This window comes from Halichondria panicea, chromosome 4 (genome assembly GCF_963675165.1).
Source record: "Halichondria panicea chromosome 4, odHalPani1.1, whole genome shotgun sequence".
Lineage (NCBI taxonomy): Eukaryota > Metazoa > Porifera > Demospongiae > Suberitida > Halichondriidae > Halichondria > Halichondria panicea.
The window spans coordinates 5,853,333-5,867,604 of NC_087380.1; the positions used below are offsets into that span (position 1 = coordinate 5,853,333).

Here is a 14,272-nt window from a genome sequence, read left to right on the forward strand (position 1 = left end):
AAAAAACTATACCTATGTATTTCTAGTCTGAGGTTACAACAATTTTGCCACCAACCTTGTTATTTATGCATCTGCATATAGACTCACTGACTTAATTAAGAGATGCTAGACAACAGCCAAGTCTAGCTACTAAGAGTATAAAGGATGTAGGCTAGCTATGGGCATACTGTGCTAGCTAGCTAGCTAGCTACTAATAAAGTGCATAGGTCAACTATTGCTGTTGCTGAGTCAGCTCCTTGTGCAATGTTTTGTAGCCTCGATCATATCCCAGGCCTCTCTTCCTAGGCTGCTGTTGAGCTGCAACACGGAGCAGATCTCAGACTTTTTCAGCTAGTTGCAAGGAAGCAGCCTTACCTTCTCTCACTCTCAGTGCAGTCTTGGTAGGCATTGTGATTCTTTCATGTACCAAGAGTGCATGAATGTAGATGTAACATCTACAGTATACATCCTTTTGTTGATTAGAACGAATTAACTTTTTCATATTCAGTATTCACTTATTAATATGACAGTTCAAAGGAAAAAGTGTGAGCAAATTGTAAAAATCAAAAAATTTCGCCTCCGGCAAGGCGGGAGAGGGATGCTCCCCCTCCCATACCCACCCTCGTACGGGGCTTCGCCCCTTTCTACTAGCCCCCCCTTTCATTTTTCCTGGATCTGCCCCTGGTAGCTGTGACATTTAGTGATCAATCAATTTAGAACGGTAAGCAGAAATTTTACAGGCTGCAGCTGCTTTTGATTTAATGTACATGCAACAATTCACACATAGGGAACATGGAATATATATACAGTTAGTGCACAGTTCGAGAAGCTCCAGTAGCTCCAGGTGAAGCCGAGTGCTATCATGAAAAACATGATGCTTTCAGAACTTCCGCGAGGCCAATAATATCCATAGATCACGAGAGCGTAAAACGGTTGTTGTCTTTGCACTGAGTCATAAATTGTGAATTCTCCAACTGTTTCGGGGGCTATGTTGTCATGACTTGAGGCAAGGTTTGCGTTTGCGCACTAGTACATGTAGCTAGATTAGTTATATATAAATTACCGTGTTTGATTTAAAAGGCCCTCCCCTCAGTTAATTGATTGAAGTACCCTCGCTACGCTCGGGATACTAAATCAGTGCATTTGGGCTTTTAATTCCCATAGACACCTCCAATAGAATGATGTGTATATCAGTATAGTTACTGAGATAGTAGTAATTGTGACTATATTTTTGCAAATTCAAATAGATCTAATTATGTTTGCTACTCACAAAACATTCAATATGGTAACACATAGAACGTGTAAACAGTACCCATGCACAGCATGCTCACATCATTGTATCACTATATGTTGCAACAATAGCTGAACTACAGAAAATATAAACTTTCACAATGTATTCTTCTACCTAGAAATAATTCTGAAACTATAAACACACAAATAGAGTAAATACAAATAGAGTAAACAAAGCATTCTAATTTCTCAGCAAAGTGTATTATACATAGCGTTATCAACCTCCTATTTTGATCATTCACAAGACTGTCACAGCCTATTCGGAGCTATAGCCAGAATTTTGACGAGTGTCGAAAGTACCGTAGTTATTATGACATTGTACCAGCTACTATTATTGCTCGCAGCTGTTGTTGCCCTAACAGTCTCTGACGACGGAAAACTTGCTAATCAAACAGAAAATTGGAAAAAGGTAGCAGTACCATGTCAAGGGATTGAATTTGTTGACTTTATTCTAAAAAGCATTGAGAACAAGACACGAGTAGTTTTAGCAGATTGCCAAAATCAAAACTATGTTGTAAATTCAAATCTAAACATTTCATTTATTGACAAACTTCTCATCCATAGAAGCCAGCCGAATTTCTCCAGAATATATTGCACATCGAACACGGTAATTAGCTTTACGAATGTCACGAACCTCTACTTGGAAAATCTTTACATATTAAACTGTGGGAATGAAAGGCAAAACGGAGGATTAAAAATAACCAACTGTACAAATGTCACACTAAATGGAGTTACAATTGAGAACAGCTGGAGAACTGGTTTGACAATGATCAACGTTAGAGGCAACGTACTAATGGAGTACAGCAATTTCTTGAATAATAGCAGGCACCAAAGCAACTTAACACAGCAACTCCTTAACAGCACTTACAATGACTTTCACGAGAGAGGAGGAGGTATGCAAGTAATGATAGGCGATGGTCAAGCAAATGGTTCCTTTATGATAAGGAACTGCAACTTCTCACGCAATTCTGCCTCTCACGGAGGAGGTCTATTTCTAGTACTTCACGAAGAGGCTACAGGAAACAAAATCACAATTGACAATACAGTTTTCGAGCACAATGATTGCCAATATGGTGGCGGAGGAGTGCAAATTGGGTATGTACAAGAGGATCCAAATAGAAACACAATCACAAACAACAGTATTCTCTTTAAACAATGTAATTTTTATCAAAATACAGCTAAATATGGAGGAGGTACAACAGTTTTTTCTACGCTAGGTTCACTCGAATTCTCAAAAAACGTTTTGACTTTCAGTTCCTGCAATTGGACAAACAATTCAGCGATTCTTGGACTGGCAATGGACATTTCTGTCGCACCTTGGGAAACTCTCACGTCACGGCGACACCTCCCTTCCCCCGTATTTATCGACTGTGTTTTTAGTGGGAACAGAGATACATCTGTCATCAGATCACCATTCATTCTCAACAAACCCAGAGGTATTTTGGTCGTAACCAAATTCAGATTGGAGTTTAGAAATTTTACACTTTTTATACAAAACTTAGGCTCTGCTATTGAAGCTACATCAGCAACATTGGACTTTCAACCCAATTCAAATGTGCATTTCATTGAAAACAAAGGCCTTCAAGGTGCTGCAATGAATTTGAAAGCATCAACAGAGGTAATCATTCGTGACAACTCGTTCTTTTTGTTTAAAAACAACACCACCACTTACAGTGGAGGTGCTATATATGTAGAATTTTCAGATAAACATTCTTTCTTCACTTCAAAACGTTGTTTCCTTAGGTATGTTGGTGGGGAAGAGCCTAAAAATGTCACACTTACATTTGAGAATAACTTTGCTGCAGTAGATTCTTTGAGCCAACAATGTCAGTTAAAAGACGAAAATATCAGACATCATGGTGATTCGATATTTGCTACTTCTGTTATACCTTGCTTTGAAAAATGCATTCAATCATTACGAACTGACGTATCACTGCCTATAACTGATACTCTCAAATGTATTGGACAGTTTTCGTTTGATGAACTTGACACTAGACGAAGACAAATATCCACATCTCCACACCATTTTGCAGCCACAGAAACTACCAGTAGCTTTGAATACGATAATATGTGCTCAGTAATTGTCAATATCACAAACAATACAATGAGGAGGAATCCCAACTATCAACCAGAAAGATTCAATCCATTTGAGGGACCACTTCATCTAATCCCTGGAAATCAACGAAGATACCACTGCGGCTAGTAGACGATTTATGTGCTGAAGTTTTCTTCGTTGTACAAGTACGAGTAGTGTCATCTGAAATGAACTCACTAATTATCCACACCGCTCATTCAGTACTCACAGACAATTCTTTAACTCTTTACGGAGAAGAAAATGACACAGGACACATACAACTTACAACGTTTGGAATCCGAGCTATCAGCGTCACAATCAAAGTAACAATGGACCAGTGCCCTCCCGGTTACATACATGACAATTACGATGGATTAAAGGCATGCCAGTGCTCTAGTATTGACGGAATGAACTATCATGGGATTGAGAGATGTAATGTAAGTGAATTTAGAGCTTACGTAAAGCATGGATATTGGGTAGGATATGTTAAGAATCGCAGCGAATCAAGTTTAGCTAGTGCTCTGTGTCCAAAAGGATTTTGTATTAATAATACAGCCCCACCAAAAGAGCATTTACTGCCAGCAAACATTAGTGAGGATATAAGCCTGTATATTTGCAATGCTAACAGGACTGGTATGATTTGTGGATCATGTAAGGAGAACCATTCAGCCTACTATCATTCACTGTCTTTCTACTGTGGAAGTAGCGATCTGTGCCATCTGGGTTGGTTGTTTTATATCCTGTCTGAGCTTATCCCCGTTACGATACTGTTTCTGGTAGTAATCGTATTTAACATTTCTTTCACATCAGGGCCACTAAATGGAGTCATATTTTTCATTCAAATGATTGACACCCTAAAGATAAAAGCAGAGAATTTTATTTGGTTTGATACCCCATTGCATACCATAGCTCAACTTTATCAATCTGTTTTTCGGATGTTCACTTTAAATTTCTTTTCACATCAACACTTGTCGTTTTGTCTCATACGTCATGCTTCAGCTATGGATGTGCTAGCCTTTAAGTACATCACCATTATTTACAGCCTGCTACTTGTTTTTGGAACTGTTTTTTTACTGAAAATTTGTAACTTTAAGCTCTGTGGAAGATCTCCGCCTAGCCTCAAAGGTTCCATTATCCATGGTCTGTCTGGTTTCCTAGTGATGAGCTACTCAGAATGTACAAGAGTTTCTCTTATGATACTCACTAAATCACATGTCTATGTTGGATCTAATTCAGAAAATGTTGACTTTGTTACTTTCTACAATGGAGATTATTCGTACATGGGACCTGAGCATTTGAAATATGCCATTCCTGCTATCATTTTCATTCAAACTATGGTAGCAATACCTCCTCTGTTGCTACTCACCTACCCTTTGTGTTACAAGTTGTTTGCTCTGTTGAGGATAGAGGAATCAAAGTGTGTGCAGATGACCTGCAAGATGATCATCCCTCTAGAAAAAACCAAACCACTTTTCGATTCAATACAGGGTGCTTTCAAAGATCGCTATCGGTTTTTTGCTGGTCTCTACTTTCTCTATAGATTGTGTGCGCTACTATCCTTCACACTATCAAATACACTTACTACACACTACACACTAACTGGAGCGCTGCTGGTTTCTATGCTTACTCTTCACGCTACATTTTGTCCATACAAAAAGAGGTGGCACAATATTTTGGATGCCATATTGTTTTGCAACCTAATTATCATCAACACGATAACGCATTACAACTACAGCCTCTCTTTTCTCAAATTTGACTCTACTACTCTAGTAACAGTGATGATCAGTTTGCAATGCGTACTAATACTTCTCCCATTAGTCTACTTGATTGCCTTTACTATATATTCAATAGTGGTGAAAACAAAACCACTATGCACACTCAGATGTCACAGTTCTGCTCAACGAAATACAGAAGACGATTCCGATATTATTCTGAAGATTTTGGATGAGAGGAACATTGAAAATTCAACAGAAGGCAGTGGCTACAACTATGACAATACATTAGAACCTAGTGATTACACCCTAATGGAAGATGTCAAGGAAAAGAGATCTGATATTGATTAAGAATTCAAATTGAAAGTTATTGGGAACACAGTTTACAAACCTTGCTAAATGTTTACTTAATAAGCCTATATAGATAGATGTAGATGTGCTAATTTTATATGCAGTTAACAACAAACACCACTCAAACAATGTGAGACAATAATATTATTTTCCTTCTTATTATATAATACATGTCAGTGATATATAAAATCATGTACCTCAGTCACCCAGGCCTATATGCAGCCAGCTCATTCTCTTACCATTCTCTCTGCAGGTTGATATTCTATGGTGAATGCAAGATTAGATATAATTATAGCACCAGATTTATGCATGCAGTCTGAGTGAATGAATGCAGTGACTATATATATATGTATCATGCACAACATCTAGCCCAAATTCTAGTAAGCAAAAACTCTATAGTTATATAGATTTATACATGCATGCATACAACTATTTAAGGACTGAATTGCAGGATCATGAAAGCAGTAGGACATGTACATAACTGATTAACAAAGACCTGTTCATTGGGTAAACTTAATTATGCATAATTATATAATTATAGAGGTACCATAATTATAGCGCGAAATTTTCGAGTGCTTACTTTTTGCTGTTTTTGTTGAGGATATATGCAATCACATATATACACAGCTGATAGCAGATGCAACTTGCATAGACATAATATATACCGTATAGGAAAGGAGGGTTATTCACAAACCATGTATTCGACGATATTTATTTAGAAATTCTAAGTGCCTCGAAAATGTTGAGCTAGCTATACAGATCTTATACATAACTTAATCCACATAATTATATATAGTATAGCTATATATAGCATATATTCATTGAGTTGCACATTTAACCATAGATAGAAGAAGGAATTCTATCTATGATTTAACGCACACATTTCACATGGCAATGGTGCGCTGAGGAATGCCATACCACAAATACCGCAACTAGTGGAGACCTCGAATCCTTATAATTGTGGGTTGGGTTTAGGTTCACTGTCAATATCAAGCATGCACTGTCACCTGTGTGCGATATGCATGGTAGATATATGTTTCTTTTGGTCTGGCGAATAATAATAGGTATAATATAACTAGCTATAACTTCCGCAAAGGAGGGTTATACAAACCAACTAAAGGAAACAGCGCAACGAAAACACATTCATGCATGCATGAATGTGTTTTCCAGTTGTTTTGGCGGGGGGAGTCTAGAGGAGTGCAGATTGGGTATGCACAATTGAAAGATGGAAGAAAAGAAAACTCGAGGAAGTTACGGTCAATTCTCAAACACATATAGAATGATCGATCGAAAATGGTAAGTTAAAGAAGGGCCAGAAATTATGGAAGGACCTTTGCCAAGTACATACTTGATGGAAGAAATTAAGCTAGTGCATACAGTGCATTCAAATCGGTGCCCTGTGAAGCATACAATCATGCATGTACCGTATATAGTAGGTATATTTCGAGGGTATAAACTTTTGCAGAATAACCGTTAGAAAGGTTTTCACAGATTCAATTTTCGCGGAATAGCAACCTTTCTGCATGCATGCGATAAATGTTCGTGGTATAGATGCTTGATCAGCGAAAACACGAACATTTATACACTCAAAATATACCTGCTATAACAGTATTATATATCATTCTGAAGTTACCACTGTCCTGGATGGATGCTTGATAAAGTCCTTGGAAATGCTGTAAAATTTTTCATAATTTTCACATTGCATGTGCGCCATGAGAACTGGTGACACAATTTAGGGGGATTGGATTAGAGTCTGAATGAGAAGTGCTCCCAAACTTGGGGAAGTTTCCTCCATTGCCATAGAGACCACCGGGAGTGTATGATGATAGGAGCACCTATGATATTTCTTCCTAGAGGCGTACACATCCTCTCAAGTATACCCTATAGCTCCCCAGCCTCCCTCAGCCAGACGGTGCATATAATTATATATATACTTCATGCATGCAAACTAGATGCTGAGATATAATTATATAATTATAATTATAGCCCTGTTGACCGTGACCAGGCCTTTAATCCGGGTTTCAACCCCGGATTAAACCTAACCACGTTCGTGTAAACGGCTTATCCTGGTTCTAATCCGGATTAGCCAACCCACTCTGGAGGTGGTTCAAATTGTGTCAGAAGCGGTTTAGCTGTGAGTAAACACAAAGAGCTAATTCTGAGGTGTTGTACATGTTTGTGGGTGTTCCCTGTAGCTTCCTATTAGGCAATGTTTGCGCAAATGATCAGTGGTTATTTTACTATGTCCATGCACTACCCAAATAATCTGACTCAGATTCAATCCGGATTATAACTAGATAGGTGTCGTGTAAACGGGGCTAATTGATTCATCTGATGCTTTGTAATAAATTATTATTGCTCTTTTTTCTTTATAATTATTGTCACAATGGTACTTCAAGCTAGATATGTTATTGATTACTGCCATGAGAGCATACCTAAATCTTTTTTGCATGATTGTACATGCATGGGGATATCAAAGTGTGTGCAGATGCACCTGAAGATTCAGGAAACCGAGATTAAACACTAAAACAAATACTAAACATGTAATACACTTGACAATAATTATCAGTGAATACACATAAACTCATTGCACGTTGCAACAACACATGCATACAACTATTATAACAGCTGAACAACAGAAAATCTACTTGGATAAACTTACTCTGTGTGTTCTTTTACTTAGAAACAACCGTGAAACTATAAACATTCGAACAGAGTAAACATTTCAATCCAACTAAGGCAGCTTGGCTCATGAAGCATAATAGGTTTAAATTGTATAGTTTCAAAGTTGTTTCTAAGTAAAAGAACACACAGAGTAAGTTTATTATTGCATGCATGGGTGCAGCTCTTGTTTTAACAGTCTCTGACAGAGACTTTGCTAACGGGAAACATCCTGCCTCGAGGCTTTTTCTAAAATTAATGCGATTTGCCTCACATGAGATCAACTTTCATGAGATCAATTCCCACGAGATCAATTCTTACAAAAGCAACTTTGCATGAGGTCAACTGTCAGTATAGACCAACTCTAGATCTCATATGGAAGCAACTTTTCATTTATTACATCTCACACACACAGAGAAGAGGATCGTTTGGCATGGCTCTCAGTACATATTTATGCTACTGAAGTTTATCGTTTTGTAACAGCATTGATATGAATTATGATATGTTAATTCTTCTATGAGAATGACAGTTCACCGATAATAATGCAAAGTTACTATTGTAAGTGTACACACCATTAATAACTTAATTATGCTAAAGTAACAGTACACTTAAATGGCAAAATTAATCATGTCTTGCATCCCAAGTGGTAGTTCATTCCACTTACATGTGTTCTGCAAATTGGTGCATGTATGTTATTAATTTTGTGCTCAGAGGGCGTACATAATTATTACTCTTCATCTTCACTCCAAAAGTGGATCTGTAAATTTATTACCTGATAAAGGTATGATAGTTTCAGGTAAAATGTTCTTGTGAAAAAGACGGTATAGGTCCACAAGGTTCGTGCAGACTGGGTAACTTAGTTTAGTAAAATCTGTTTTCTGGTGACCATAATTATGCCTATTGGATCCCAAACAGGGACAGCATATTCCGGTTTCAATCTCACTTAAGCATTCTAGTGAGAAATGACCATTGTAAAGTATGCCAACTTGTTTGCAGGCATTTCTGCACATTGAATCGATTTGTTTTTTCCATGAGAGGTCATGAAAGAGAGCCATGCACACACTAAGGTATTTGTAGTGGTCATGCAACTTTAAGCAGAGGGTATCCACCTAATTCTCTTGATATAGTCATGTATTTACATTTGCTTTTTTGAAAAGGATTGCATCAGACCATTTTTCTATATCTATATAGCTCCTTGCTGGCAACTTTAATCGGATACGATGGTAAAGATAAAGTGATATGTATGGCTTAGCTATAATTATAGCTATAATTATTTAGTTATTAGTGTGGTGTAGGCCCAAAGTGTAGAAAGTATAATGAGAGTATATGCATGCCTCAATCATTCTATGATCGTACATAGGGATACAAAGTGTGCATGCATCTGCAAAATTCAGAAAACCAAAACACTAAAACGAATACTAAACATGTATTACACAGGACAATAGCACAATACACTTGAATTTACTATACTCATTGTATGTTGCAACAACACATGCATGCAACTATTATAACAGCGGAACAACAACATATCTATTTCGATAAACTTACACAGTGTGTTCTCTACTTAGTAATAACTTTGAAACTGTTAACGTAGCATCCAACTAAAACAATTTGGCATCAACTTCAGCTTACATGTCTAAATAAGGTGATAGATATCACAGCACTATCCCAAATAAAACTGACCCGGCCGGCCACTTGTATAAGATATCAAAAGTAATTCTAAGTATTATGACAATGTACAAGCAATTATTATTGCTCGTAGCTGCTGTTGTTTTAACAGCTACTGATGGAGGCTTTGCTAACGAAACTGAAAATTGGAAAGAGGTAACAGTACGGTGCCAAGAGGTTGAATTCGTTGAATTTCTTCTCGAAAATATCAAGAACGAGACACGAGTAGTTTTAGCAGATTGTGGAAAGAAAAACTTTGTTGTATCTTCTAACTTCAGCATTTCATCGATTGACAAACTTTGCATCTGTGGAAGACAATTGAGTCTCTCTAGAATACATTGCACGAACAACACAGCAATTATATTTACAGATGTCACGAACCTCCACTTGGAAAATGTTCACATACAAAACTGTGGTTGGAATGAAACGCATAATGGAGGATTAAAAATAACCAACTGTACAAATGTCACACTAAGTGGAGTTACAATTGAGAACAGCTGGAGAACTGGTTTGATAATGATTAACGTTAGAGGCAACGTACTAATTGAGTACAGCAATTTCTTGAATAATGGCAGGCACCAAAGCAACTTAACACAGCAACTAATGAACAGCACTTACAATGACTTTCACGAGAGAGGAGGAGGTATGCAAGTAATGATAGGCGATGGTCAAGCAAATGGTTTCTTTACCATGAGGGAGTGTTACTTCTCAAACAACTTTGCCTCTCATGGAGGTGGCCTATTCTTAGTTATTCACGAAGCAGCTACACAAAATAACATAACAATTGAGAAAACATTTTTCCAGAACAATCATTGTTACTATGGTGGTGGCGGTGGAGGAGTGCAAATTGGGTATGTACAAGAGGACGAAAATAACGACACAATCACAAACAACAGTGTTTTTTTTAAAGAATGTGATTTTTCCCAAAATACAGCCAGGTATGGAGGAGGTACAGCAGTTTTTTCTACATTTGGTTTACTTGAATTCTCACAAAATATTTTGACTTTCAGTTCTTGCAATTGGACAAATAATTCAGCGATTCTTGGACTGGCAATGGACATTTCTGTAGCACCTTGGCAAACCCTCTCGTCACGGCGACACCTCCCTTCCCCTGTATTTATCAACTGTATTTTCCATGGAAACGCCAACACATCTACTGAAAAATCACCATTCATTCTTAATACACCCAGAGGTATCTTGGTCGTAACCAAATTCAGATTGAAGTTTAGACATCTAACAGTTTTTTGTCAAAATATAGGCTCTGCTATTGAAGCTACATCAGCAACATTGGACTTTCAACCCAATTCAAATGTGCATTTCATTGAAAACAAAGGCCTTCAAGGTGCTGCAATGAATTTGAAAGCATCAACAGATGTAATCATTCGTGAAAACTCGTTCCTTTTGTTTAAAAACAACACCGCCACTTACAGTGGAGGTGCTATATATGTAGAATATTCAGATAAGCATTCTTTCTTCACTTCAAAACGTTGTTTCCTTAGGTATGTTGGTGGGGAAGAGCCTAAAAATGTCACTCTTAGGTTCGAGAATAACTTTGCTGCAGTAGATTCTATGAGGCCACACTCTCAGTTAAACGAAGAAAATATTAGACATCATGGTGATTCGATATTTGCTACTTCTATTGTACCTTGCTTTGAAAAATGCATTCAATCATTACAAACTGATGTATCATTGCCTATAACTGATACTCTCAAATGTATTGGACAGTTTTCGTTTGATGAGCTTGACACTAAACGAAGACAAATATCCACATCTCCACATCATTTTGCAGCTACGGAAACTAGTTTTGAATACGATAATATGTGCTTAGTTTATGTCAATATCACAAACAATTCGATAAAGAGGAATCCCAACTATCAACCAAAAAGATACAATCCATTTGAGGGGCCACTTCATATAATCCCTGGAAAATCAACAAAGATACCACTGCGGCTAGTAGATGATTTATGTGCTGAAGTTTTCTTCGTTGTACAAGTACGAGTAGTGTCATCTGAAATGAAATCGCTAATTATTCACGCCGCTCATTCAGTACTCACAGACAATTCTTTAACTCTTTACGGAGAAGAAAATGACACAGGACACATACAACTTACAACTTTTGGAGTCCGAGCTATCAGCGTAACAATCAAAGTAACAATGGACCAGTGTCCTCCCGGTTACATACATGACAATTACGATGGATTAAGGGCATGCCGATGCTTAAGCAATATCAACAGAATGAACTATCGTGGGATTGAGAGGTGTAATGAGAGTGAATTTAGAGCTTACGTAAAGCATGGATATTGGGTAGGGTATGTTAAGAATCGCAGCGAATCAAGTTTAGCTAGTGCTCTGTGTCCAAAAGGATTTTGTATTAATAATACAAATACAACCCCACCTACAGAGCATTTACTGCCAGCAAACAGAAATGAGGATATAAGCCTGTACATTTGCAACGCTAACAGGACAGGTAGGATTTGTGGATCATGCAAGGAGTACCATTCAGCCTACTATCATTCAACGTCCTTCTATTGTGGTAGTAACGATCTATGCCATCTGGGTTGGCTGTTTTATACCCTGTCCGAGATTATCCCCGTTACGATACTGTTTCTGGTAGTAATCGTATTTAACATTTCTTTCACATCAGGGCCACTAAATGGAGTCATATTTTTCATTCAAATGATTGACGCACTAAAAATAAAAGCAGAGAACTTTATTTGGTTTGACCCCTCGTTGCATAACATAACCTACCTATATAAAAGCATTTTTCGGATGTTCACTTTAAATTTCTTCTCATATCATCAAGATTTGTCATTTTGTCTCATAAGAGATGCTTCGGCAATGGATATGTTAGCTTTTAAGTACTTCACCATTATTTACAGCCTGTTACTCGTTCTTGGAACCGTTTTTTTACTAAAGATATGTAACTTCAAGCTCCATGGAAAATCTCTGCCTAGCCTCAAAGGCTCCATTATCCATGGTCTGTCTGGTTTTCTAGTGATGAGCTACTCAGAATGCACAAGAGTTTCTCTTATGATCCTCACCAAATCATATGTTAATGTTATTGGGTCTGATAAATATGATGTTGTTCCTTTCTACAATGGAGATTATTCGTACATGGGACTTGAGCATTTGAAATATGCCATTCCTGCAATTATCTTCCTTCAAACCTTGGTAGCAATACCTCCTCTGTTGCTACTCACCTACCCTTTGTGTTACAAGTTGTTTGCTCTGTTGAGGATAGAGGAATCAAAGTGTGTGCAGATCACCTGCAAGATCATCCCTCTAGAAAAAACCAAACCACTTTTCGATTCGATACAGGGTGCTTTCAAAGATCGCTATCGGTTTTTTGCTGGTCTATACTTTCTCTATAGATTGTGTGTGCTACTATCTTTCACACTATCAAATACACTTACTACGCACTACACAGTAACTGGAGCGCTGCTGGTTTCTATGCTTACTCTTCACGCTACATTTTGTCCATACAAAAAAAGGTGGCACAATATTTTGGATGCCATATTGTTTTGCAACCTAATTATCATCAACACGATAACGCATTACAACTACAGCCTCTTGTTTCTCAAATTTGACTCTACTACTCTAGTAACAGTGATGATCAGTTTGCAATGCGTACTAATATTTCTCCCATTAGTCTACTTGATTGCCTTTACTATATATTCAATAGTGGTGAAAACAAAGCCACTATGCACACTCAGATGTCACAGCTTTGCTCAACGAAACACAGAGGACGATTCCGATATTATTTTGAATAATTTGGATGAGAGGGAAAATTCAACGGAAGGCAGTGACTATACAGCTATGACAATACATTAGAACCTAGTGATTACACCTTATAAGAAGAAAATGTCAAGGAAAAGAGATCTGCTATTGAAAATAGAGTTTTGGGAACACAGTTTACGAACCTTGCTAAATTTTTACACTTTGGATATTCACAAGTATACAAAGAGCCGTACTTAGTGTGTGAACAATTTTAACTACCATTACATAATTAAAACAATTTAATACACCGCACCCAAAATGTTTGATATAATATTTGCACTACAAACAAGTCAATAATGTGAGCGCTATAGCCGCTGGGAGATTGCATGAAGCATAATTTTATAATTATAGCTACATCATGATCACTGTATGCTCCAATGATAGCCTACCTTCTACAGCTTCGTGCAGGTATTTATTTTGCTCTATCAATACCGTAATACCTCGCTTTAAGGCAACACTTAAAGTATGTGATCAACACCTCGAGCTCAGGCAATTTTTTTTCGGACCTCTAATGGGTCAAAAAGATAATTGTTATCAAAGGTCGCTACTTTTAGAGTCTGACCGTATGCCATGATAGTTATTATAATAAATGGAGGTAAATCAGAGCCATACCCTAGCCTCGATTATAGCCATTACTGGGCGGGGTATTGTATTTGTCAAATACATGTGTCTTTTGAACCGACTTAGCGGTTTTTTTATTTGGCGTCTCAAGTGTGGCTACTACCGTATAGCGGGTAATTTTCGGGGGACAAAATATTCG

At 37.5% G+C, this 14,272-nt stretch overlaps 2 protein-coding genes across 2 annotated transcripts; both read left to right on the top strand.

Annotated features, from left to right (window-relative positions):
- The first annotated feature begins 1,448 nt into the window (after positions 1-1,448).
- LOC135334593 (uncharacterized) lies at positions 1,449-5,699 on the top strand. The gene is given in 2 exon segments (XM_064529838.1): positions 1,449-3,474; positions 3,477-5,699. Coding segments are annotated over 2 exon segments (3,825 nt in total). The 5' UTR covers positions 1,449-1,579; the 3' UTR covers positions 5,407-5,699.
- Positions 5,700-9,628: 3,929 nt separating this feature from the next.
- LOC135334553 (uncharacterized) lies at positions 9,629-13,801 on the top strand. Its single transcript, XM_064529780.1, has one exon. The coding sequence runs from the start codon at positions 9,796-9,798 to the stop codon at positions 13,564-13,566; it is 3,771 nt and encodes a 1,256-aa protein (XP_064385850.1). The 5' UTR covers positions 9,629-9,795; the 3' UTR covers positions 13,567-13,801.
- The last annotated feature ends 471 nt before the right edge of the window (positions 13,802-14,272 follow it).

What these genes read in the sequence shown, in the direction of transcription:
- LOC135334553 (XM_064529780.1), top strand. Translation starts at nt 9,796, where the DNA reads ATGACAATGTACAAGCAATTATTATTGCTCGTAGCTGCTGTTGTTTTA.